This window comes from Saccostrea cucullata, unplaced genomic scaffold, assembly GCF_032062105.1.
Source record: "Saccostrea cucullata isolate Sc308-1 unplaced genomic scaffold, CSIRO_AGI_Scuc_v1 ctg57, whole genome shotgun sequence".
Classification (NCBI taxonomy): domain Eukaryota; kingdom Metazoa; phylum Mollusca; class Bivalvia; order Ostreida; family Ostreidae; genus Saccostrea; species Saccostrea cuccullata.
Genome location: NW_026938498.1, coordinates 334,125 through 361,215, shown reverse-complemented (window position 1 = coordinate 361,215; position 27,091 = coordinate 334,125). Strand labels below are relative to the sequence as shown.

The 27,091-nt window shown below is 33.7% G+C and overlaps 3 protein-coding genes across 5 annotated transcripts; all 3 read right to left on the bottom strand.

Annotated features, from left to right (window-relative positions):
- Positions 1-2,735: 2,735 nt before the first annotated feature.
- LOC134250475 (monocarboxylate transporter 12-like) lies at positions 2,736-14,067 on the bottom strand. Of its 3 annotated transcripts, XM_062732839.1 has the most exons (7): positions 13,932-14,067; positions 7,272-7,875; positions 6,857-7,000; positions 4,258-4,842; positions 4,048-4,128; positions 3,866-3,916; positions 2,736-3,277 (listed from the first exon to the last, which is right to left on the bottom strand). In XM_062732839.1, exons 2-7 carry the CDS (start codon positions 7,474-7,476, stop codon positions 2,967-2,969), a joined length of 1,377 nt encoding a protein of 458 aa, XP_062588823.1. In that variant the 5' UTR covers positions 7,477-7,875; positions 13,932-14,067; the 3' UTR covers positions 2,736-2,966. The 3 variants fall into 3 exon arrangements, with proteins under 3 accessions (XP_062588823.1, XP_062588822.1, XP_062588824.1); XM_062732838.1 differs by having other exon boundaries at positions 4,048-4,842; XM_062732840.1 differs by having other exon boundaries at positions 4,048-4,842; positions 7,272-7,414.
- A 1,087-nt stretch (positions 14,068-15,154) lies between these two features.
- Positions 15,155-19,304, bottom strand: LOC134250513 (uncharacterized). The gene is made up of 5 exons (XM_062732876.1): positions 19,227-19,304; positions 17,871-17,962; positions 16,445-16,538; positions 15,823-16,260; positions 15,155-15,447 (listed from the first exon to the last, which is right to left on the bottom strand). Exons 1-5 carry the CDS (start codon positions 19,294-19,296, stop codon positions 15,188-15,190), a joined length of 954 nt encoding a protein of 317 aa, XP_062588860.1. The 5' UTR covers positions 19,297-19,304; the 3' UTR covers positions 15,155-15,187.
- A 1,190-nt stretch (positions 19,305-20,494) lies between these two features.
- On the bottom strand, positions 20,495-25,090 carry LOC134250474 (uncharacterized). The gene is made up of 5 exons (XM_062732837.1): positions 24,977-25,090; positions 24,539-24,621; positions 23,817-23,910; positions 20,949-21,392; positions 20,495-20,748 (listed from the first exon to the last, which is right to left on the bottom strand). The coding sequence occupies exons 1-5, from the start codon at positions 25,047-25,049 to the stop codon at positions 20,507-20,509; spliced, it is 936 nt and encodes a 311-aa protein (XP_062588821.1). The 5' UTR covers positions 25,050-25,090; the 3' UTR covers positions 20,495-20,506.
- Between the last annotated feature and the right edge of the window lie 2,001 nt (positions 25,091-27,091).

Genomic DNA, 27,091 nt, shown 5'->3' with positions numbered 1-27,091 from the left:
CGTCTGTAAGAAAAGGATCCCTCACTGCCCGATGGACCAGGGTGCCAAGGTCTAAATTTGAAGCTATTCATCGGTATATGGTGATATCATTATATAAGTGAAAAATACTTGAATTGGACGTAAAACAAAATACAATCAATCACTTAATCAAACAGTGCCTCTCTCATGTTTAAATCACGCATCAATTGCATGTTTCTTCTGAACAATGATGACTAGCTATTTCATTTTTTTTTTCAAGGTACACCTATTCTAAAAATTATCATACTAACAAATACAAAAAGCTCTTACATAATAAAGATCGTTTTACTATTGCATAACAACTCAGTTATTCAGAGTTACTAAGTCTTGATATGGATTCTCGGGTTAAAGCAAATTACGTGTTTTATTATGGCGTAATACATCTCTGTCTATTTTGCGATAAAAAGGCTTTGCTTTTTTCGATCAAATCATTTACTCATGTCTCCTAGTGTATAAAGATGGCGTATATGAAACTATTTTCTTGATTTGTAATACGACAATTGATAAAAATTGTAAGAGGTCATAAAATCCACTTTATTCTGTAGTGTTAGGTAATTTTAATGTGTAAATATAAGTATTAAACGTATGTGTTTTTTGAAAATTTCATTCTTTTTTTTTTCTTTTCTTTTTTTTTTTTGCTGAATAATTGAGTTTTCGGTTTTGATATTTGTGGACGGCGTATTTTGATGTGTATAAATTAGAAACAAACTTTTCAAGTAGACATACACAGGGAAAAGTGGCTCACATAATATTTACATATAATATTTATGTCACTATCTTTGTATTTGAAAATTATATGAATTTCATGTAAAAATCATATAAATATTTTTTCATGTGAATTTCATGTGAATAAGTTTGTATGATATTCACCTATTTTTATAAAATCTTTCACATAAAGTTTTCTTTGCACGATATTTATGCGATATGCTCTTCATGTAAAATTCATATAAATGTAAAGTCAAAATCATTTGAAGTTTTCATATAAATTTCGAATGTTTTGTTTCTCTTCTCCTTCTCGTTCTAAGAATTCACATGAAATTCATGTAAAATTTATGTGAGTTACTTTTGCCCTTGTGTCTGAAAATGTTAAAAAAAAATTACCTACATGAAAGTCTATGTGACAATAATTAACATGTCAGTTTCAAAAGTCCTCATATTTAAATTTTTTTTAAAGTTTAAACGCAGCAAAATACACTCAACGTTTGAATTTCTCGCTGCTTTATATCATTTTACACGAGTTTCTCCGTGTATATTCATCGCTTGGATATACACGTAGATGGCATTCAAATAAAGTTCATATAGCTGATTAAGCAGAAAGAAACAACAAAGCAACATATATGCAAATAGATAACATCGTCTGTTGGCATTTTGAATGCTTCTATTTTTCGGATGAGTGATGCAAAGCGTTGGTTTACAGTTGCGCCTTTTTTATATGACACATGATCTATAAGCTACTGAAATATATATATCATGCATGATTTACAGACCATTAAAGAAAATAATGTCTTTTCATTATAATTTTGCTAATTTGTGTCAGTAACTCGGTGAAATATATGATGTGTTGTGGAAGTTCTAGAAGGCCATTTATTTGTGAGAATTTCATCTTCTTTTTTACCATTTCCGTGCAATTAAACGCTTTAAATATCTTGAGTTTAAGTGTGGATGATTCATATAAGAGTAAAAATTACTAGAATTGTACATGAAACAACATACAATCTATTAAATAAATAGTACATTGTATTTTATTTAGATGAAAAAATAAATGAATCAATTTGAATTTTCATTGAATTTATTTCTAGCAATGAGAATCAAAATAACATAAAAAATAAATAATACAAATCTACTGAATTCCATACGTGCAAATAAATGTTATTATTATACTTTCATGTTAAATACTAAAATCTGATTGGTTTAGACGCATTAACAATCCGTTCGATTACCCTGAGCCTTAGCAACACACATGACAACGGGTAACACAACGGTAATGCCAAAATTATGCGCGTAACCGTAGAATTCTCTATACGTCAGTTGCGCGTTTGAAAGAACCGGAATTAACTTGACGCCAATAAAAGCTTGCGTCCGGTATAATCAATTTGAAACTTTATAAGATAAATGACTCATTTAGTGAACCGGTGAAAAGCTTTCTATACATGAACGTAAAGACGATCAAAATTTTTTTTTTTTTGCTGAACATAAATCAATAAGACATAATACAAAATCTACTGAATTTTGGAGGGTAATCCAATTGACACCCCTCGGAAAACCATAAACCTCCGCTGACGCGTCGGTTGACAATGGTTTTCCTTGGGGTGTCATGTTACCCTCCAAAACAGGCACCATTTATATAACGCATGTGCTTATTGTTACAAATAGATGTTTAAAGTTGATCCAACATTTAAAAATGTTTCTATCATATCACAGTTATCAGGTATTATGCATCAAAATAGTACAGACCTTTTAGATTAATATATAACTGAAGTTGTGGTACACATCAGGCAACGTAAATTTTGAACAAACTTTTTTGAACGTGGTAATCTATATCATAACTAAGTTTAATAACTTCTTAATAAACCAAAGTGCATTTAGGTTTCAACTTTGCAAGCAGTAATAACAATTGTTAATACTTCATGCGTTGAAGTGTAATTCATTTGTTGCTGTGTCAACTTTTATTCAAACTCTCTGCTTAAAATAAATTTTAAAAATGATACAAGGTCAATTTTTTTCATAATTTTAGGAATCTTCGATGTTTCTTCAAATTTTAGATTTTTGAAAAATGAATCTGACTTATCTTTGACGTTCAGTATTTGTTATAGCTTTAATATGTGTTCAGTATTTGTTAAGATACGTATAAATATACTGTTTATGTTATTTAGTTATTTTATAACTAAAATATTCAAAAGTAGCTTGCTTGCCTTTTTTCATAGAATCATTTCAATTGGTTCTAGTTATTAACACTCTTTGCTTTCTTGTATATTGACGCCTCCACTTGCACTTGCTATCAAAGGACTGTCTTCTAAGTCAGCATAGTCCTTGATATTTTTGGATGATAAAATTTCATTGCAGTCCCTAATTTCTGAATCATTTTTGACGTGCTTCTTTTCTGTGTTGATTTTGTCCTTTTCCATGAGGTGTTCATCGGAAGACTTATTTTCCCGATGGTCATACACAACCATTTCATCGTCATGTTTAATTGGAATCCCTTTTCGTTCACCTACTCCGGAGGCCCATGCAAAAACTGAGCCAATTACCATTGAAACGCCTGTAAAACAAAGTGATATGAATTACATCAAAACAAGTAATGTGGTTTTGGTTTAGACCTTGAAGGGATAGAGGGAAATGGGTGTTGCCTAGCTGTGTGTTCGAGCATGTATCCTTTAAGGACAATATTTGCAACAATCGACATATTTATGTTTTATTTATGATCTTCTCCTCGGATAGTCGCCCGCATGGCGCAGTGGTTAGAGCGTCTGCTCTAGAGTTGCGAAGTAAGGAGTTGATACTTACGTCGCGGGTTAGAATCCCACTGTGCCACGTGGAGACCGGTCCATCGGAAGAGACCGTATAAACCGAGGTCCCGTGTAGCAGTAAGCTGCTGACACAGAAAGATACCTCCCTGCTCAATGGTCCTGATAGACGAGTATAGGACAAAATTTGCAGCTCTCCACCGGAAAATGGTAGCGTCACCATATGAGTGGAAAATTCTCGAGAGGGACATTAAACAACATACAATCAATCAATCTCTTCAGATAATGGAAATGAGTTAATCGCAACCTATGCTAATTATTTAATCAAGATTTTTCTTATGAAGAAATTTCATCACCGCAAAATACTTTTACAATTCTCCTACCTGCAACTGCAATGGACAGGTCATAACTTCCTCCAGAACTAACAATGAATCCTGTACAATTATAAATTCATGTGTTGAAGAAATTTATTTCAAATAAGGAACATCAATACTTTGTATCTTTTTTAAATAACAATACATTTGCAGTTATTTTTAATTCTTACTTATATTAAGTAAATAATTACCTCCCAACATAGGTCCAATAAAAGTACCAACTCCAGTGAAGAGCATAGTGATGCCATACACCATAGCTAGATTTTTAACACCTGCTAGCATTACAGAAATAGAATTCAACAATGAATAGCAGGAGCCGTTATAGAGTCCTAGTGTTATCATATAGAAGATTTGACCACCATATGTTTTTCCATAAAACGGAAATAGTACGGTTGTTATACCTAACAAACTGAAAGTTCCTGCAAACAACACAAATTCATCCATATTGCTGGCATTAGCGGCTGATCCTACTAAGATCCGAGAAATACAATTACAAATTCCAGAAATGGACATCAAAAGAGCAGCATCCAGCTTGCTGAATCCGACAGAGGTCACATAACTGGCAAAATGGAGATATATAAGATAAACTCCTAAATTACTAAAGAACATGGACAAGTAAACATTTAAAAGAGAAATTGAAAATAATACTCTGTGTTGTGCTCTGAACGCTTTGAATGTATTTGAGAACCCTGTGATGTCCTGTTCTTTCCGTGCATCCTCTTTTACTTTTTTCTTTCGTTCGTTTTCAAGTTTTGATGGGAAAAATAAAGTTCCAAACACGCAAAATTGCAACGTCAGACCTCCACATAACAGCCACAATCCATGATACCCAAAGTAGTCACTTATCATTTGCATCAATGGTGCTAGTGCAAAGGCACCAATGCCTACCCCCGATACTGCTACTCCGGTAGCAAAGTTTCTTTTCTTCTCAAAATTGTATCCAACAATCACAACGCAGGTTGTGTAGCACATTCCCATTCCTAATCCTTTAAAAGAAAGTACAATTTTTTTTCAAGATAATAGATTTTGTTTCATGCAGATGGTTTCCATCCAAGACGATATTCGTGTATTTTGTGTTTGTGACAGTTGACATATTTTTAATAACTTTAATAAATATATATTTTTACAAAAAAATTATCTAAAATTATTAAATACAAGAGGCCCACGGGCCTTATAGGTCACCTGTGCATTATGCAACAACTTTCCAGTTACTGAATTTGATTCATGTTTTAAGCCAGATGCTATATGGCATTCACAATTTTGAAAGAGGCACCATTGATCATCATAACAATACATTCAGCAGTTGCTTAGCTTGGTTACTGAATACCCATACGCAGGGTAGGGGAACAAAAATGCATTCCAACTAATCAGTAATATTCAGCAATAATCAGTAGTGCCCCTAACACTGTGACATAAACCCCTGACCCTAGGTCCACACATTGCACAAATTCTAAAAAGGCACTTGAAATTCACAATTCTGGAAGATTAGGGCCCTTGCTCATCATAACTATATAGGTAGTTCATCTGCTTCATACCCAGAGACAGAGAAGAAAATTTTCAAAGATTTAATGTATTTTCACTATATAATCAATAGAGCCCCGCCCTAACACCAGAACCCCTGACCCTAGGGCCATAAAATTCATAATTTTAGACGAGGCATTCTTGCTCATCATAACTATGTACTTAGTTAATTTAATTTCTAGGAGCAGAGAAGATTTTCAAAGAATTCGACATGTATTTTCAATATATAATCAAACGAGCCCTGCCCTAATACAAGAATCCCTGACCCTGGGACCATAAAATTCACAATTTTGGTAAAAGCACTCTTGCTCATCATAACTATGCACTTAGTTAGTTTATTTAATACCTAGGAGCAGAGAAGAAGATTTTCAAAGAATTCATGTATTTTTACTATATAATCTATAGAGCCTTGCCCTAACACCAGAATCCCTGACCCTGGGACCATAAAATTCACAATTTTGGTTGAAGCACTTTTGCTCAACATAACTATGCACTTAGTTAGTTTATTTAATACCTAGGAGCAGAGAAGAAGATTTTCAAAGAATTTATGTATTTTCACTATATCATCAATAGAGCCCCCCCACCAGAACCCTTGACCCTGGGGTCATAAAATTCATAATTTTGGTTTAGGCACTCTTGCTTATCATAACTATGCACTTAGTTAGTTTATTTAATACCTAGGAGCAGAGAAGAAGATTTTCAAAGAATTCATGTATTTTCACTTTATCATCAGTAGAGCCCCCCCCCCCCCCCCAACACCAGAACCCTTGACCCTGGGGCCATAAAAATCACAATTTTGGTTGAAGCACTTTTGCTCATCATAACTATGTACTTAGTTAGTTTATTAATACCTAGGAGCAGAGAAGAAGATTTTCAAAGAATTCATGTATTTTCACTATATAATCAATAGAGCCCCGCCCTAACACCAGAACCCCTGACCCTGGGGCCATAAAATTCACAATTTTGGTAGAGGCACTCTTGCTCATCATAACTATGTACTTAGTTGGTTTATTTAATACCCAGGAGCAGAGAAGAAGATTTTCAAAGAAATAATGCATTTTCACTATATACTTATTTAGCCCCGCCCTAGCACTAGAACCCCTGACCCCAGGGCCATGAATTTCACAATTTTGGTAGATGACTCAATGCTGATTACAATCATGCAAACAATTTGACTGCTTGATGTCCAGGAGTAAAGAAGAAGATTTTTAAAGATTGCATCAATTTTAGTAGTTTTGGCCCCAACCCTCAGGCCCCAGGGGGCAGGGATCATGAAATTCGAAATTTTTGTTCCCCTTTACCCATAGATGCTTTGTGCCAAATTTGGTTGAAATTGGTTCAGTGGTTGCAGAGAAAAAGCTGAAAATGTTCAAATGTTAACACACGACGGACGACGCACGACGACGGACGAAAACGGATAGCAATTATAGGTCACCTGAGTTTACTCAGGTGACCTAAAAAGTTAAAAATTTTATTTACCGCTAATGATTCCTAGTGAGACGTATACAAAAAAAATGTTGGGCATGAAAGCAGTCAAAACATGTCCAATAGAAACGAGGAGTCCTCCAGTTACCATGGCAACACGTGAACTCCATTGGTTTGCTACCAGACTTGCAAGCGGTCCTGGAAACCCAATGAAAATGAGGAAATTATGGTTACATTTTTTTTTCAACATATTTTCTCAAAAAAAAAATAAATAAATCATCAGATAGATTTATTATCTCAATTACATTTATTGGCAAATTTCTATGCTACAGATCTAACTGATGAATTTTATAACACTAACATGAGATGAAATAAGAACATTTTACACTGTTCAATCTTAAAATGTTTCAAAACGTTGTGTATGAGCTCATAGTAATAATGATGTACCGATCTAGATGTAGTTTCTAACCTGTTGTGGAATACAATCCTAGAAAAATAGAAAGTGCCCATGATGTTTTCAAAACGTTTTCCCGGAAGTGGTCTAGTAGAGACAGTTGAAGCACCCCGATCGCAGAGAGAAAGAAACCATGAATACAGTGTGACCCAAAGGAGCTAAAAAGAACCACCCACGACCATCCTTGATCAGGTAGAGTAAGCTTAGGATGCCTGGTCATATTTGATGAGTCAGAGTAAATCAAAACATCTTATTTTTAAAGTTCTTTCTAACTTTGAAATTTTTAAGTCTGGAAATAATTTGTTTCTCTACTTAAGTTTTCATCAGATTAATAGGAATAAAAATTCAATTTAATCAAAGCTCTTAGATCTTTTCAAAGATTGCATTAGCTAGCCAAAGTAAGGAATGCACGGCTTTCTTTGCATATCAAGAAACGTTCTCTTTTCGACAAATTCATCCAGCTTATATTGTTGGCGTTTTCTTTATAACTAGTTAACTCCATTTCTCAGAAAATGTTGTTTTCGAAAATGTTTGCATGTTTGTGATCAATCGAAGAATCTCATAATTGTTGCTGTGGTATGACTTTATGGAATCTTTTCCCCAAGTATATTTCAGGGATCTAAATGAAGGAAAAGAGGAATATTATTGCGTATGAATACATGTACAGTTGAATAGAACAATAAAATTTACTGTTGGTTGTATCACATATTTCAGGTGCAAAGAACATATATCCTGACGTTAAAAAAATATACTTAACGCTACTTTTGGGTGTTTCGGAGTGAAATTTTTTGTATACGTCCAAATTAATTTTTTTTAATGCTTGATTTTCTGAAGTCAAACTGGCATTTAAGTTTTTTTTTGTGGAGTCGATAACTAAATCAACTTTTTCTATATTTTTTGAAACATGAATGATTTAAATTGTGTAAGTTAAAGAAAAATCTTATTTTTATCAGAAAGAAAAGAATTAAAAAGATCTCTTCTTTTAATTTTGGCTATTTGAACTTATCATATCAAAAATAAGCTATAAATGGTTTTAAGGTCTAAATCTAATAGCTAAGCTAGGCATTAGCTCAGCAAAAATTAAACAAGAGGCCCATGGGCCACATCGCCCACCTGAGCACTGTAGGTTGGAAAAAAGCAGAAATCAGTTTATTATTGAAGAGTTTAAACCCAAAAGTGGTCCCAACCAATCCTTAAAGGGGAGAGGGTATGCTTTGAACAAACCTGAATCTACACTAAGGATGCTTGCATATTTCTTTGACTACCTGTGGTTTTTTATTGCCCTTTACATTTAATTACGTTGTGACCCCGCCCTACCCCCAGGGGTCATGACTTTAACAAACTTGAATTTACACTACCTAAGAATACTTCCATATTAATATGACTAATCATGGCTTTGTCATTTTTGAAAAGAAGATTTTTAAAGAATTTTTGCTACATATTTCTATGTAAAACTTGGATTCCATGTTGTGGCACAGTCCTACCCCCAGGGGTCATGATTTGAACAAAATTGAATCTACACTACCTGAGGATGCTTCCATATTAAATAATTAATCATGCCTTTGCTATTCTTGAGAAGAAGATTTTTAAAGAATTTTCCTATATATTTTTATGTAAAACTTTGATCGGCCATTGAAGCCCCCCCCCACCCCCCAGGGGTCATGATTTGAAGAAACCTAAATCTACATTACCTGAGGATGCTTCCCTTTAAGTTTCTTCTTTCCTGGCACAGTGGTTCTTGAGAAGAAGACTTTTAAAGAATTTTCCTATAAATTTCTATGTAAAACTTTGATCGGCCATTGTGGCCCTACCCTACCCCCGGGGGTCATGATTTGAACAAAATTGAATCTAAACTACCTGATGCCTCCATATTAATATGATCATGCCTTTGCTATTCATGAGAAGATTTTTTAAAGAATTTCCCTATATATTTCTATGTAAAACTTTGATCGGCCATTGTGGCCCCGCCCTACCCCTGGGGTCATGATTTGAACAAACTTGAATCTATACTACCTGAAGATGCTTCGCTATAAGTTTCATCTTTCCTGGCACAGTGATTCTCGAGAAGAAGATTTTTAAAACATACCACAAAATTTCCACTATTTCTGAATTATCTCCCCTTGAATAAGGGTCCAGCCCTTCATTTGAATAAACTTGAATCCCCTTCACCCAAGGATACTCTGTGCCAAGTTTGGCTGAAATTGGCCAAGTAGTTCTGGAGAAGAAGATGAAAATGTGAAAAGTTTACGACAGCAACGACGACGACGACAACAACAACAACAAAGACAGACAACGGACAAATTTTGTTCAGAAAATCTCACTTGAACCTTTGGCCCAGATGAGCTAAAAAAGAATAAATAGTATTTTCATAATACCAAACTAGTAAGTTTTGTTTTGCTTGACTGTTAGTATTTGTTGAATCAAATCTCACGGCTAGTGTTTTATCATTTGTAGAAGAAAGTACACGTGGTTAGAATTTTCGGGATGAAATATCATCTTTATCGTATGAAGAAAGAAGAGAGTATGTTATTTAATTAAAACGATCTTAAGGTCATACGCAACGTAGTTTGAACTCTTCTGTCTTTTTCCATGGAGCTGAAGAGTTCTAATTCTTGAAGGAACTGTGTGTTATATTTTAATATCTACGTATGGTATTGTACACTTATTCAAAAACAATTTCGGATAAAAAGAAACATCTAGAATATATGTTTAGTGTTTTTTATATATTTTTCTTTGAATCATCCAATATTTTCATCAATTTTTATCTTTCAAAAATCCCTGGTAATGCATGCTGATTTTTTGTCTATGAACATCTGATGACACTATAAGGCCATTCCAAGTTTTTTCTCTGTTTATAGCGTCCACCCATCTTTCAAAAACCTACCTACCTATTTGCAAAAAACACACAAGCCAAAACATAAAACACAGGCTTAAAAGTCATGAAAATGACGCCCTTCAAATGATTTGATCTAACTAAACTGCTTTAATAGAAGAAATATCTATTCTTAAGCAAAAACAAGGGATTGAATGCTTAAAATACACCCAATATAACTTAATGTATAGAATTATTTGAAGAAATTGACAAAATTAAAAATTTTGATTAAATTAATCAATTTCAGGACTCCTGGCCTGGGGGCCATAAAACTTAGACGAGCTCACTTTTGATCTCAGTCTCACTTTTCCACTATATATTCCTTTGGTTAAATTGAGACTGAGATCAAAAGTGAGCTCGTCTAAGTTTTATGGCCCCCAGGCCTGATGTTTGTTTTTTCTTATATGGGGTGTCAAAAACCAAGGCGCACGCGGACGCTAAACATAGAAAATACTTGGAATGGCCTCATCCTAAATTAAGAATATCTTGAAAAATTATCAGTAGGAAAGGTACGTTGCGTATGTCCTTAAATTGAATTACGAGGGTATGCATTTCAGCATGACCCCAATATATAGGTGTTACAATGTGAATTTTTGAAACTGACCAAGGCTATTCAGGCATTTGAACTATAAATGTTTTAAGGAGGATACATTATAGGTTAATAAACGGTTACTTGACAACTGTAAATTTATTCTGTGATTTAAGCATATCAAATTCTTTTGGTTCCGTCTTTGTTTCCGACATTATTCACATGAACCATAAAATGTGTACTTGACTGTTAACGAGGTTGCAATTTGCTCCTGATATGTAAGGTCTCAAACTTTTTTTTGTTACGTATATTTTTAGTTTCTACATACATAGCTTTATTAAAAATCAAATCAAAAAATGTGGTCCAATATGCTTCTTTTGGCGCCACAGTGTATTTCATGTGACCTTTTTGCACTGAAATTTGTATCTAAATCAAAAATTAAATATTCGACGTTTTCCCTCCAATATTTTTATCCAAATAATGCATGAAACAAAAAAACTATAAGACTTTAAAATTGTGACTAAGAAAAAGTTTCAAAATGAATCTTATAATCATTTATTTGACCTTTCTGCACTCTCAAAATTTGATTTTTCTGGCATTGAAAATTTAATAAGCAAGAAAATTATTTTAAAGTTTTAAACTTTGCTTAAGGTAGGATTCTTCTCATATTTCTAATATTTAAAAATTAATGAAATTTTCACAGAATCAAGAAGACAATATCAGTAAGTGATAGTATCAGTGAAATTAAATTTGACCGTTTTATATTTGAGGCAAGGTCAGGTCAAGGTCATTATCTTTTTCCTTGACATTAAGAATAAAAAATACTGTTGCCAATCATGTGATACCTAATTCTATTTCAAAAATTAAAATGATTGTTCTTTTTGCATAAAAACATATTACTATATCGGGTCCATCGCATTATATTACCAAATTTACATAGATAATTTAACTTAACTGGATATTGGCTAATCCGAATTTTCTCTGTTTTTCTTACTTTTTTAGGATATATTAGTTATTTTCATATGCTTCCTATATTTAACTTTTTCTTATTCTTACATACAATAAAGTAGTCTTATAAATGTACAAAATGATACAAAAACAAAAAGTATTATCGTTTACTTAGAGAGAAAAAATACTTTTTATGAATTTTTGGCTCAAATCTGCACTTTGATAGGAAGCGTTTAAAAGCTAACAAAGTTCTAGTTTGTTTGGAAAATCATATTTATTTGATATATTTTGAAAGTTTAGTCCCTCATTATTAATTTAACTTTCATTTGAAAATTTCTCCAAGTCTTCGATTGTGTAAAAATTATAACTAAATTCATTGTTCTATTATAATTTTGAGAGGCAGAAAAGAAGATATTTTCATACGCCACCATTCCGCCAAAAATATAGTCCCTGCTAGTTTTCAAACGCAGTTTACCATTTCTATTTAAAGTTGTACAGTTGTGATTAGGAAAGAAAAATATGGTCTTTTAAATTCCTTACACCTCAATATATAAGACATATAAGCAAATATACTTTGAATGTTTCATCTAGTCAGAAACCAGAGAAGAATCCTACCTTAATCTAAGCAGATAAATCAAAGTCATCTTAAATACTCAGAGAAGAACATCAAAAGTGGGGGTATATGATGTAATTTTTTAGATATAACTTAAAAAAGTGGGGGTTTTTTTTGTTTGTTAACATTGGCTAATTTTTTTCCCTGGACTTTCAGAATATATTTACTATATTTGTCACAATTTGTTGAAAGAATTAGTAAGAAATAATTAAATAGATATTTCAGAACCTGCACAATACATTTCACTCAAATAAACAGCTTTGTGTGTAACTAGCGTGTAAAAATATGAATATAAACTTAAGAGAACTGTATATAGTTCAAAAGGGAAAATTTTTTTCTTCTTCTAAAATATTCCCCGCCACAAAATATAGTTCCTGGCTTAATCCTACTTGAATGGAACTTGAATCGCGGTTTTTCTTTAATACTGTTCAATTTGCATTGTAGAATCCAGAACTTGAAAATGATGCAGAATTTTAGAAATAAAGGAACAGACCATAATCTGCTCAAAAGCTCAGGATCAAACTTCTTTAAATCAGTTTTGCAAACGTTGCATTATATGCAAAAGGACTTATACTCTGTATCTCTTTATCGATATAAAAAAGCATTAAATTTTATTCATACTTTCTGCATGATAGCATCTGTGTTAAATGTTCGTTTAAAACGTATCCCAATAAAAAATACCTCAGCTGTGAGGCTTTCTAATAACAATTATGCTTTTCTGAAGACCAAAAAATGTGTACGTGTGTGAGAGAGTGTGCATGTGAGTGTTAATAGAAGTATTTAAATGATATGCTGTAAGTATTCAAAGATTTTTAAAACTTTTTTGAAAAACTACTTAGATTGGCAATTTAACATATTTTTATGCAAAGTATGATTGAAATATTTTCAATGAACTTTTTTTAATTTGAATTAATGGTTTTAATCAACCTTCAAGGTTCATAATTATAATGTCTTTACAAATCTGTTATTAACATGCACTGGGTGCAGTCTGAAACAAACAATCTACTCTAAATTATACGATAATAATGACTCATCACCCAAAAATGCACATTTGCAAAATTCAAAAAAAAATGCAGTTAAGGTCTAAGTGAGATGCTAATCAACTTAATATCGAATAAAATGAATTAAAACTGACGTTTCAAAAATTTTGGATTACTTATAGTCTTACTTTAAAATCTTTTATTCTGAAAAAAAGGACCTACTTGAGTCTATACGATGGTTTATCCAAGTTGAAATTTGACGGGGAAAAATAACCATTCTATACAGTACCTAAGCAGTTGGCAAAATAATTTAGAGCGTAAAAATTGTTATGGTACAATGATTCTGAAGGGAAAATGATTCGTGGAGGTCTCTGTCCTGAGAATTGCAGTCAATTAATACATGTGCGGATCTCTCATGCCAAACATTTTTTTGTAATGAAAACATTTCTTCATCACATGTACAGTGGTGGTGTTTTAGGGTCTTTCAAGGCCTTTAATTGTGATATTTTTTATCTGAATGATTTAGATGAATTGTTTTGGTATTTTCTTCATAATATCCCTGAATAACAAAGAAATGAAAATTACTTCCTTCTATGCGCTATACATCTAACTTTCTGTACAGTAAAATTTAGTTGTGGTTAAATAAAAAGTAGTGGAGAATACGTCAAGCATCTTGATAAGTCTACAGTAGAAACACGTTTGCAATAGAAAGACCATTAGGCATCGAACTTACCATTTCTCCGTGACTGATTGTCAATCCAATGCATAAAATCAATACAACTGCAGCCGTAGTTCAACCATGTTTGTTTTTCCAGATCATTTATGCTGTGTAGTCACATTCTTCAAGACAGCCAATCAATTTTTTTCATGCATTACGCTTTTGTTGATATTCTGCATTTAATTGATGTTTCTTATACGGTAAAATGTTTAAAGTTCACAATCTTGAATTCAGATAAACCTACAAGCTCATGCATCAAAAACGTAGACGGTTTTCATATGGAAAGCAGTTTATGCAAAAAGAAAAAAAAATGTAATAAACGATTCCCAACAGATTTTAAGCAGCACAAAAAGCATCGTTTTCAGCAATATTACTAAAGTGACCTAGTTATTGTGGGGTTTAATTATTTGAAGGCTTTTAAATCTCACATATTTATGAGTTCTTTGCTTTTCAGAATGTTTTGTCATGCAAAAATCTTGCTTTGCTGTCTTTCAATAAATTAAAATATGCACTCCGTTTTAGATAAAAAATCTTGCGTACATTTTAATGGCGTATTTTATCGTTATTTTTTTTTTCTCGATCCTTTAGAATCTTTTCACACACAATGTTTTAATCATGTAAGCAGATATTAACGAAAAATTAGCCTAGAACTTCTCCGATTGTACCTTGTCAATGTAGTTGAGGGTTTCGAAACAACTACAAGGTATGCCAGATCTAGATTACCTGAGGCTTAAAAGTTTACGTGTTCGAGCAAATAGTTGCAGCTTCACTCAAGAAAAATTAATACAGTCTTATTAAATTCAAACCTTCCCCTAGGTCCTTTATGTTTGATGGGTAGACTGCAGCAATATCAAAATGAAAAGGAGCAAGTGAAGGTTTGATTTTAATCAGACTAAAGAAAATATTGCCCTGAATTCTTTCTTAAATTCTTGTCCTATTCTCTACGCGATGAAATGAAGAGTTTTTATACAAGCATATAGAGAGTTTGGGCATTTTGACCAGCAATGAGAAAGTTCGGGAATATCCTGACCCGCATAGTGAAAGTTGTTGTTTTATGTTCAGGTCCAGTAGGGGATTAAACGCTGATGTTTTCAAGTTTCAATTCTTGGTGCCAATTTTCTTTTTTCGTAAATCCTGGGAAACATTTTCTTTGATTGCATGAAAATTAAAATTTTCATAAATCTGAAACACAACAACAACAAAGATATACATGATATATATTCAACAAAATATTTTTCTAATAAATATCATATGCAATAATATTTCTACTTTTAACCAAATAGAATGTTTGTTGATTCAGAACTTGTATCTAATTCACAAATAAAATTTCTTCCCAGCATGCAGTTGTCTGTTCCCCACCGGAAGTTACTATCGAGTGACATGTGACTACAATGTTGGTGAGGGGGGAAGTACCTCGGCTCTTCTGGAAGCCAGTTTTTATAATCTATAAAGCCTTTCTCTGGAAACCATACCCATTCCCTGCTGTGTTCTAGATCTGTACCACTGAGCCAAAATGTGGCGTTATAGGAATCTATAATACAATAATTACATATACGACTGCTGTTAGAAAACTGCATAATGGAATTATATTAATACAGTTATGAGTATAATACTGTAAACCAACATTTATTCGCGTGCGAGAAATTTTCTCGAAGTTCGCGAGAGCCTAGTCATCGCGAATATTTCTCGCCGCGAACCGGTCCTGAAAGTCAATACGACAGTAGATCCAAAAAAGGCTTGATCGTTGCAAACTAGTTTATGCCCGTTAAATCGCGAAATAAAGTCGTCGCGAATAAAAGTTGGTTTACATTATATCATTTTTGTGTTATTATGTAAAATATGTCATTTTTATCATCATTTATAAACATCAAGGATTACTTCAAAGTGGTATGGAAAATACATGTACCTTTGTTGAATTTCCAATGCGTTTCTGCAGTGTTCCAAGAAGAAATTCCTATGAAGTTAACACCATGTGGGTTTGGGTCTGTCCACTTCATAAATGTGCCATTACCGACGACTTGACCTTCTCCAGCCATGATTGTTCCATTATCCCAGCTCACCCAGAACGATCTGGATGTGTTGCAAGATAGTGGACTGTGGAAAGCATTTGCCATTGTGTTTCCCTGTTTGCGTGTCCGAATGGCTGATTGCGTGTCGCCCCAGCCTCCTAGGACAATTTCATAGGAGTCTACAGTATCATTTCTGTTTTTTGACAGGATTAAATGTGCGTCGTTACATCCCATGACTTCAAATTTAATGTGTTTCTCTTTCCTTATAAACGTGGAGAAGTCGTCTAAGTAATGATATTTGTATTCCGGAGGTAGATCAATGTTCTCGATGGTAACTGAAGAAGATAAACATGTCAATAAATACAAGTCTCCATTGATAACAGCTTCTGATTCGGTCTAAATCAAAATTAAACCTTTGACCCGCTCCAACTAGATGGTTACGATCTAGTTGCGGCGGAAAAAAGGTATAATTTTAATTAGATTGACTTTTGATTCAAAGAAAGAGATAACTTTTCGTACCGTTAAAGTGCTCAGAGATGAAACTTTCCAGAATTTTCTGTTTGCCAGCACTGTGTATTGTAGGAAGCGTTCCTCCAATATCTTGACATTTTCCCTTAAACGGAAAAAAGCCTTCAAAGAACAATGTTAACTTAGGGCCTTATTGGTCCTGTGAATTTCTGTAAGATTAAAGTTACTAAGTTTAAACTGACGATATGTAAAAAAGCATCAAAAATGTCAAAGTTATTTTTCCTCGTTAGTCCCTGTACTAGAATTATCGCGCCGTTAATTGCGTCATTATCCCAGATTCTGAAAATTTCTTTAAATAGGTCCAAAAACATATTTGTTCAAATATTTTGCATAGAGCTGAACCTCTGATCCAAAATAGGTATTTCCGTCATGTAAGAACCATTTCTTAGGACAATAAAGCGTTGCATTTTTTTAATCAAGGCGTAGGTTCATATCATACACTGTATTTGTTTGCTAAAGATATTAAAAGTACCTGTTTTCTACTAGATTTAAGAGTCTTACAATATCACAAAGCCTGTCATAACACCTGGACTCTCGGATGAGGATATTATGTAAAACACATTAAATTTCTACTTTTTTACTGTTGTTTGAAATAGGATAAACAGGGTGTTTGTTAATAGTATAATAATTGATTGAGTGTACGTTAATTGTTTTGCATCCCATGGGAGAATGTTTTACTCAGATAGAGACATCACCCAATACTATTGAATTCTAGTCAGATAAGGAATTTGAAATTCCAAGCAATTAAATGCATATAAAATCTCAGGTAATACATGTATATCCATATTTATATGTTTGTTGTGTGCTTTACTTTCATAGGATGAAATGTTCATTTTCTCTTCTATCTCGGAAATATTATTGTTCATTATCAGAACATTGTTTAAAGAAGAGTCCTGATGACTTTTTGCCAGAGGCTCGGATGTTCTTTTGACCGAAGTTTAATCATTGCTGTTTAAGTATGTGGCTGTCAGTCGTTTTAGTCTGCCGACTGTTAATTGTCGACATCTCAAAAACCATTTGAACATTTTTTATCTAATTTAAACCTGTTACAAAATCATCCTTTGGCTACGGAAATACAATTCTTTTCAAATGAAAGGTCACTTCCCTTTTGAGAGAAAACAATTTAATAGGGGGAAAAATGGAACAAAACTGGTTTATTTGCAGATATTATTATTTTGAAAAGCCACGGACACTGAAGAGAATACTTGCCAACAAAAGCTTTTATAAAAGGGTATATACTAGTAATGTAAATGCAAGTTTGTTTTTAGAAAATTGGTCATATGGTTATTGTACATGTATGGGGGCGTTTATTGGCCAACATTTGCCATAGAATCCCAGAATAAGGAGTTGATCCTGACATTTAGTTACGAACAAATTACGAACGCATAAGACTTGACTTACACAGCAGCGATCTTACCACTGCGTTAGGCCAATCCAGACTTTTCTCATGCGGTAAAGTCAGACAAATGTTGTGGTACAATATGAATTCATCTGGACATGTTTCACCATCTGTATATAGAAAGCAACTGATGAATTATCATTTCAACAAAAAAGTTGCAAAAATATTTTACGTACAAAGTTCAAATTTATCAAAGTATATGGACATAATTTGTTCATTATATCAGTTTTAAATATATATGCCTGTACGAAAAAGACTTTTATAAATATAATATATGTTGAGGTAAATTTTTGCCCCATTTTTATATTTTTCTTATTTATGCAGAGTTTTTCTTTCACAGAGTCTTAGACAAAATGTGATTCATATGTTTTGATCATTAGATGATTTTATACTAAAATTAGACTTAATAAAATTCTAACTACAACGTTTTATGAAAAAAACTTCCCTTACCTATGCAGAAATATATATTTATCACCTGAATACGGGGTTTATGTCTCTTAATTTATTCAATTCGCAAGAGCACGCTCTACATACATGTATAAACAAATTCTACAACCAGGTAAATTATTGACAAATATGTTTATGAAATATCAGCAGTCTCGTTTTCAGTCGTCCTTTCATAAGTTCTTTGGTCGATACAAATGACCTTACCAGCAAATACATTATGTCATTAAATTAAATGCTGACTGACATTGTTCATATTTATTCTTAGACCTTTATATACACACTGAATTGTCAAGTTGACGGATTTTTCGTTTAATTCCCGATCATTTTAAGTAGCACACGGCGGGCGTGACCGGTCAGCAGGGGATGCTAACTCCTCCATGGCACCTGATCCCACCTCTGATGTCTTAGAGGTTCGTGTTTACTATGTTCCTGTTCTGTATTGTTTATTGGCCTTCAATGAGCTTAAATACTGTTCGCTATCTCTATATATTTAATCAATGTGTCGAAATATCTTATCTATATGGATTTTATACGTTCTCTTATCTAATATGTGCTCTTTATTTCGATTTTTACTTTTATGTAACTGAAACATTAACAATAAATTTTGAATTCTTATTAGAAAATATAGACAACTCTGCATATTAATTAATTGTGTTAGAGATATAATACTGGTTTTCGCCATGGTATTATTTGCTAATCAATTGAATGTTTATAAAAATACTTAATGATTTGTTAAGATTCGAAATTAGCTTTCATTACGTACATTTTAAGATGCTAATCAACGCCAAGGAGTTATCACCATATACGTATGTATATTAGAATCATTTGCAGGGCATTTTGATGTCAGACAGGTTTTATCAACTTATTCCACATTTATCAACTGCAATGGCAGGAAAGTTAACATAAAATGAAAGTGATTCTACTTACCAATTTGGACTAAATGGATCAAAATACAAAAGTATGAAAATAAAAGTAAATTATTATTCCAATATGACATTGTCAAATAGTTCGCTCTTAATTTTCTTTTCGCTATACTTTTTTAACTTCATGCACAACTGTACATTTTAGGATTGTTTCTTATCACCTAAGAGGCCATGGTTCGCGAGAAGTACGTCAGGGTTAATATATTGGTGCAATGTGATTTATTTTTCGACTGTGTTTACTATTACCATTTTATAATTATACGAGTATTTTAAAAAAGTACATTAATTTATAAATTCGAGCTACATATACAGTGTTATATTTTTGCTTCAATCTATTTTCTTTTCATGCTTTGCGATAGAGGACATTCGGACATGGAGTGACTGTGCTTTTTTCATGCCAAATTATTTTCAGCATTAGATTTATCATTGAGTCAAAACCTGACTGACGTGTTTCGTAAGGATTGTTAGGCCATTATTTACATACTGAATTGACGACGGATTTTTTTCTCGTTATATTTCCCGATCGTGACAAGGAGTACAAGGCGGGTGTGATTGGTCGGCAGGGGATATTCACTCCTCTATGGCATCTGATCCCAACTCTAATGTTCTCGACGTCCGTGTTTGCTCTGCTCCTATTTTTATATTGTTTTATGGAATTTTGAGCTTGAATACTGTTTTTTTATCTTCATAAATATCATCCACAAGATGTAAGGAAGGTGATACTGCAAGTTGTCTATTAATATACATGTAGATGACACTTTAAGTAATACTAGCCGCAGATCATGAGCATGTTGGACTTTTGAATATCAAATGGATAACCAAAGGTTTCCAATAAAATATGGAGATAATGAACAAGTTTGTTTTCTCTTATTGGGCAAAAGAACAATTTCGTTTAACTATTCACCTACATGTATATCGTTTTCTGTCTCTCTGACATGTATTGCTCTACCACGTTTTTCTATAAATTAATAACATAAAAAATGTTAGCTCTACAATTGAAGTCATCGAAAATTCTAGGAGGTTCGGTTCAAAATTCTAATCGGCCGTGATCAGTGTTTGTGTGCCTTGATTTGGATGTATATTTTTATACCATCTCAATTTTATCAGACCAATGACTCAAGTGCACAATACCATTGTACATATATCCCACCAACACAGAGAATTTGTAAAAGTTAAAAGGAGTATAATTATGAAACATTAAGCGCATGGCTTCAGCATACTCTACTATTGAGGACCCAATTGTGTACAAAATGATATTGGTGAACACATGTCAAAATTTCGGATTTATTCTCCATTTCTTTCGATTTGACAGATAAAGTTCCGGCTTTCCTCGCAGTCTTCGTCCGTCCATTGGTACGAGCGGGAACTGTCCATCAGGACACAGTGTTGTTTGTTGTAAAGATTGTCTGGTTCGCCCGTTGCCCAGTTTGTGTAATCAAACGTAGTCTCATCGGGGAGCCACATCCACTGCTGTTCCAGGGCCAAATCGGAACCAGCCATCCAAAACTGCCCGGGCATGTATGTACCTGATGAAATATTGGGGGAAAAGTGCAATATCAGCCAAAAATGCATGATACATGTAAATGTTCTTTGAATAAACACTTTTTGTCAATGGCGTTGTCAATGGCGTATTTGAAAATGATTTATCTGAAATTTTTTTAATTTTGTATTTTGAATTTGTATTTTGAAATTACAGGACATTTCTGGATTTTTTGATTTTCGTTACCTCTCTCAAACTTCCACTTTCCTGTAGCACCAAACCCTGTTGCCACAGCAACGAAGTTGACGTCATGGGGTGCTGTGTCGTTCCAGATGAGAAATCTATTTTTGCCAATATCGTGACCTTTTCCGACTTTTATAACATTGTTGGTCCAGCTGATCCAAAAGGGAAGATACTGGGTACAATTTACTGGATGGTTTTGGTGTGCAGCGGTATCCATGTGCGCGCATTGCTTACAGTCACGGATCACTGATTGTGAATCGGCCCATCCACCAATCACAATCTCATACGTGTACGCATTATCATTTTTGTCTCTTGACAGGGCTATGTGGGCGTCATTACACGCCATGACGTCAAAAGTGAAGGAAGAATGACCCGAGACGTCGATACCAGAGTCAATCAGGTAATGATAGATGTAGTCGTTACCTGTATTTAATGTTATTGTCGAGGCTGCAAATAAAAGAGTGGCAAATACAACGATGCATCCCTCTTAAAAATAAAATGCATTTATGGGTCTGAACTTTCCCTAGTTCGGTCAAGTCAGTGGCGTTTTCAGACCCATTTTCATGGTTTTTCTGTTAACTCTAAGTGGTAATTACTGTAAATTTGGATTATCTCCCTTTACAAAGTTGGTTTATTTCTCATCTTGATATTTTGTGTCTGCTAAAAATTATATGTCATTGTTAATAATACTTTTGAGAATTTCAAACAAATTATTAAACGTCACAAAGGTGGTAACACACGACAAACTGTTTTACAGACTTTTTACTCATTGAAGGAGGATAAGCTACTAGCGTTGAAAGGATTATGGAAAGAAATTAGCTAGTTGATGGGTAACCGGGCTATCAAATTACTTATTGCATTGATATAAATACATTTAAGTTTACTTAAAAATTTTTATTGTAATCAATAAGTGTCCTCCTTGAATGTGAAAGTCTGAAATATTGTATAGCTGTGTTTTATAATGGTCATTTTGTTTCATGTCTTAGGAGAGGCAGAGATTGACCAATCAAAATCTAACAAATGAAATTTCGACCACGCGGTGCGTCACTCTGCCTTTTCTCCCATCTACATCCTTGGAGGACGGACGTTTTTCAAAGTTTGTTATTTACCTCCTTCCACCCCGCCTCCACCATTTTTGTTTGTTGTTTAAATTTATGTTTTAGCGTTTTCAGACCCATTTTCATGATTTTCTATTAACTCTAAGTGGTAATTAGGGGACGACCATTTGATTCTGAGGTGGGGGCCTGGCAGATTTTGGAAATAAATAATCTGTCCCTGAAAATGGAGAAAATAAATAATCTGTCCTCCTCTGCAAAGAAAATAAATAATCTGACCTTGACTTATGATATTTAAACATAGTGAAAATAACTTTTTATTTCCGTGTAATTCAACCTCAGAATCTTCAATTCAGCATTTTTTTTGGCTCGCTTCGCTCGCCATTTTAGAACCAAATAATATTTAAAATCAGATTACCAGACTGCATACTTGTAGTCAGTTGATCAACATGACAATGTGCACTCAGTAGATGTGATGAATCACTTTAAATACAAGCCAATTCTTAAACACCACAAAAGATAAATTTACTTGTCAAAGAATTATACTTCCCGATAAATTAATACAAAGTATACAGTGGCAAATTTAAGTGTGTGTGTCCCCTAAAATTTCAAAGTATGAAATGAATTATATTAATATTGCCATACTTTAGTACAAAACTAATATTTTTTGCCTAGTTTTACTCTTAAAATACGCAAATCCCAAGACATTCAGGGGGCTTCGCTCCCTGGGCCCCCTTCATTCAAAGTAAGATATGAGTAGGATTAATTATGTCATACTTTGGAACATAACTAACCAATTCCTACATAATTGTGCCTGGTTTTACTCTTAAAATACACAAAAACTCACGAGCTTCAGGGGGCTTCGCCCCATGGACCCCCTTCATTCAAAGTATGATATGACCAATCTGTATAATGTCATACTTTGCTACATAATAACCAATACCACTATAATTGTCCTGATTTCACTCTTAAAATACCCGAAAACCCAAGAGCTTCTGGGGAACTTCCCTACCTTGGCCTCCACCAGTACTTCGCCAAGGACCCACTGGGGGCCTTAAGGCGGCCCCAGACCTCTTGCCTGAACGAAGTTATACACGCCCCCTATCCTGAATCCGCCTTTGGTATATAAATGATTAGTCTTTTAGAATCAATCGATCAAGGTACCGTAAGACAAAGAAGAAAATAAATAATCTGTCCTCGATAATCTTGAAAATAAATAATCTGTCCTTGACAGGCATGAAAATAAATAATCCGTCTCAAAAAAATTTGCCAGCCCCCCCCCCCCCCCCTCAGAATCAAATGGTCGTCCCCTTACTGTAAATTTGGATTATCTCCCTTTACAAAATTGGTTTATTTCTCATCTTGATATTTTGTGTCTGCTAAAAACTATATGTCATTGTTAATAATACTTTTGAGAATTTCAAACAAATTATTAAACTTCACAAAGATGGCAATACACGACAAACTGTTTTACAGACTTTTTACTCATTGAAGGAGGATAAGATAAGGTGTGCTAGCGTTGAAAGGATTATGGAAAGAAATTAGCTAGTTGATGGGTAACCGGGCTATCAAATTACTTATTGCATTGAAATAAATTATTATATTTTAATGTCCATAGCTTTTGAACAGTTGGTGTTAGGTCTATCATACTTCACATGTATTATGTTCAATGTGACAAGACATCCAATTTTGGAAAGAGAATAGGTTTCCTGTCTCAGTATTTTTTTTCTCTGATCTTTGGAATTTTTACAACTGAGATAAAAAAATTAATGAAAAAGAAAAATCCCCAAAATCATTTTAAAATATTTGTACTTACTGGTAAAATCCTTTTTGATAAGTGCAGTCAAAAAGGTCTGTGTGTCTAAATCTTTCACAGTCGCCAGATTTGCCCCTATTGATTGACAATAGCCCTAAAAAAATTTCAAAAAGCCTTAAAATATTTTTTTGAATATGTAATGTGCAACTAAGTGCGTTTATAAGACAATAATACAGGCACATACATGTTTACTTGAAAATATTAATCAGGGAAGAAGCTACGATAATTCTATAATTCTTTACGAAAATAAATTAATATAAGTTAATTGTTCTGGTGAGTCTGTAGCTTATTTGCCTCAAATTTTGGTCTCCCACTTTCATTCAGTCACTTTCACTGAAAGTGGGATATACTAGTATTACTTTGAACTGTCTGTCCGTTCGTTTGTATTTCTGCCTGTTTCTAACACTTTCTCTACTTTATTGTTTAAAAGCACGTACATGTATACTCAAATGTTCTGACGTTCGTTAATGTCTGAGAACTGATACATTTTCATATATTTCCCCAGTATCTTGTCCTTTAAGTGACCGACGTGTTCGATCATTTTTAAAAGCTTTAAAATGTTGAATAACAAAACAAAGGGTATATTCATCGTCACAGACCACGGCTGAAATGACACTCCTCTCCCATCCAGTGGATAGCTACCACAGTATATGCGGACTCCGGACGTGGCTTGAGACGATGGGTTATACTTTTCAGTTTATAATACATGTATGTTCCATTACCATCGCTCCTGCCCAGTTAGCCTCCGTTTTTGAGGCAAAATAACAGTAACTACCATGGGGTTTAAATCCTGCCGGGCAGCCATCTGCGGAGGAAAAAAATTGGAAAAATAAAATGTATAAATATTGTTGATGTGATATTTCTAAAACAGGAAATTTCTGTTGGAGAAATAACAAAGAGTCGGTGTTTGCAATAAAAGGAGACAGTTAAAATACTGAAAAATATGGACCAATACAAATGGGAGTGTAGAAAAAAAAACACAGTGCAAAAATTAACTCGTGTTATATTCTCGTGCTTTTCTCGAAAAGTGGGAACATGATAGATTGTAAATATTAATCAGCAAAGATATCCAGTTCTGGAACAATCTGGATGTATAAATTTCGCTCGAGAATCAGATCAACATGATTTTAGTATTTTATCAGTTAACGACTGAAACTTACTTGCATCTACTGGCGGAGGCTGGGCATAAACTACAGCAAAGACCGGGATCACGGACACAACAAAATATAACATGTTTGTAGTTCGACCTTTATATTAGAACAAATTAACACAGAAAACAGAGGTTATCTAAAGTCAAAAAGAAGAATGAGAGCAATTGTTGATAAGAGAATTTGACCAAAATGAAGGCAAAGTCGGCGAGTTTCATTAGTTACGTACTTTGAAATCATTTTAATTCTTTTTTGCCACTTCAATTGGAGATGAAAATGTTACCGTTCTTATGTTTCGTATGGCGATATACATGTACATGTAAATTCGTCGTTAAGGATGACTGACAAAATTCAATTATATATTAGTCCGCCCATGAACAATTGCGATTCAACATTCTACAGCAAGTTGCACGTTCCTGGAGATGCCACTTTGTATGTCTAGCTGTCTGTCTGTCAATCTATCTGTCTGTCTAGCTGTCTTTCAATACGTACAGACGAGAGATGTGTATTGTTCAAAAGAACAGTTGGGGGTTACTTTCGATAGTTAAATCTGTTATGGAGTTCACATACATATGGCAAGCCCTTTTACTATTTATTCGTGAAATAAAAATTTTCTCTCAATAAGAGAGATATCTTCTTGCATAGAGAGATATCTCTTTAGCTTATAGAGATATCTCTTTGACTAAAAGAGATATCTTTATACCTTAGAGAGATATCTCTATAAACAAAAGAGATATCTTTATTTGTAAGAGAGATATCTCTTTTATTTAGAGAAATATCTTAATAAGCTAGAGAGATATCTCTTTAAGCGAGAGAGATATCTCTTAAAGTTTAAAGAGATATCTTTCTTAGTTAGAGAGATATCTCTTTAGATTTTCAAAAAGAGATCTCTTTATACGCTAAAGAGATATCTCTTTTAATGAAAGAGATATCTCTTTTCCAGTGATGCTTAAAATAGAATAATTAATTCTCCACTTTAAAACGAAAGCGAAACAGGAAGTAAAGTCTCTGGAATAGTTTCTATGTTTTAAGAAAAAAGGCTGAGCAATTAGCATTTACCAGAATAATACATGTACTGTAGACAAAAATGCTATAAATCCTTTACTTGAAACAACAAATAATAATGGCTTGTTCATTGATTAAGGGGACGACCATTTGATTCTGAGGGGGGGGGGGGGGGGGGGGGGGCAAATTTTTTTGAGACGGATTATTTATTTTCATGCCTGTCGAGGACAGATTATTTATTTTCAAGATTATCGAGGACAGTTTATTTATTTTCTTCTTTGTCTTACGGTACCTTAATCGATTGATTCTAAAAGACTAATCATTTATATACCATAGGCGGATTCAGCCGCCTTAAGGCCCCCAGTGGGTCTTGGACGAAGCACTGGTGGAGGCCAAGGGAGGGAAATTCCCCGGAAGCTCTTGGGTTTTCGGGTATTTTAAGAGTAAAACCATGCACAATTATGTAGGAATTGGTTAGTTATGTTCCAAAGTATGACATAATTAATACTAGTCATATCATTCTTTGAATGAAGGGGGCCCAGGGGGGCGAAGCCCCCTGAAGCTCTTGGGTTTTTGTGTATTTTAAGAGTAAAACTAAAATATTGGTATTGTACTAAAGTATGGCAATATTAATATAATTCATATCATACTTTGAAATTTTAGGGGAGGGGTCATACACATATATGCCTTCCTTAAATTTGCCACTGTATACTTTGTATTAATTTATCGGGAAGTATAATTCTTTGACAAGTAAATTTATCTTTTGTGGTGTTTAAGAATTGGCTTGTATTTAAAGTGATTCATCACATCTACTGAGTGCACATTGTCATGTTGATCAACTGACTACAAGTATGCAGTCTGGTAATCTGATTTTAAATATTATTTGGTTCTAAAATGGCGAGCGAAGCGAGCCAAAAAAAATCCTGAATTGAAGATTCTGAGGTTAAATTACACGGAAATAGAAAGGTATTTTCACAATATTTAAATATCATAAGTCAAGGTCAGATTATTTATTTTCTTTGCAGAGGAGGACAGATTATTTATTTTCAACATTTTCAGGGACAGCTAGATTATTTATTTCCAAAATCTGCCAGCCCCTACCCCCCCCCCCCCCCCCCCCCC

Excerpts from the sequence above, each read along its gene's own strand:
- LOC134250475 (XM_062732838.1), bottom strand. The coding sequence starts at position 7,476 with ATGACCAGGCATCCTAAGCTTACTCTACCTGATCAAGGATGGTCGTGG. Across the intron at positions 3,917-4,047 it reads TATTGGACCTATGTTGGGAG|GATTCATTGTTAGTTCTGGA; the intron begins GTAATTATTTAC and ends ATAATTGTACAG. Across the intron at positions 3,278-3,865 it reads CCTGTCCATTGCAGTTGCAG|GCGTTTCAATGGTAATTGGC; the intron begins GTAGGAGAATTG and ends TTTGTTTTACAG.
- LOC134250513 (XM_062732876.1), bottom strand. The coding sequence starts at position 19,296 with ATGTCATATTGGAATAATAATTTACTTTTATTTTCATACTTTTGTATT. Across the intron at positions 17,963-19,226 it reads GATCCATTTAGTCCAAATTG|ATGGTGAAACATGTCCAGAT; the intron begins GTAAGTAGAATC and ends TTCTATATACAG. Across the intron at positions 16,539-17,870 it reads TGGATTGGCCTAACGCAGTG|GGAAAATGTCAAGATATTGG; the intron begins GTAAGATCGCTG and ends TTTCCGTTTAAG.
- LOC134250474 (XM_062732837.1), bottom strand. The coding sequence starts at position 25,049 with ATGTTATATTTTGTTGTGTCCGTGATCCCGGTCTTTGCTGTAGTTTAT. Across the intron at positions 23,911-24,538 it reads CTAACTGGGCAGGAGCGATG|GGCTATTGTCAATCAATAGG; the intron begins GTAATGGAACAT and ends AAATTTTTTTAG. Across the intron at positions 21,393-23,816 it reads TATCAAAAAGGATTTTACCA|CCTCGACAATAACATTAAAT; the intron begins GTAAGTACAAAT and ends TTTTATTTGCAG.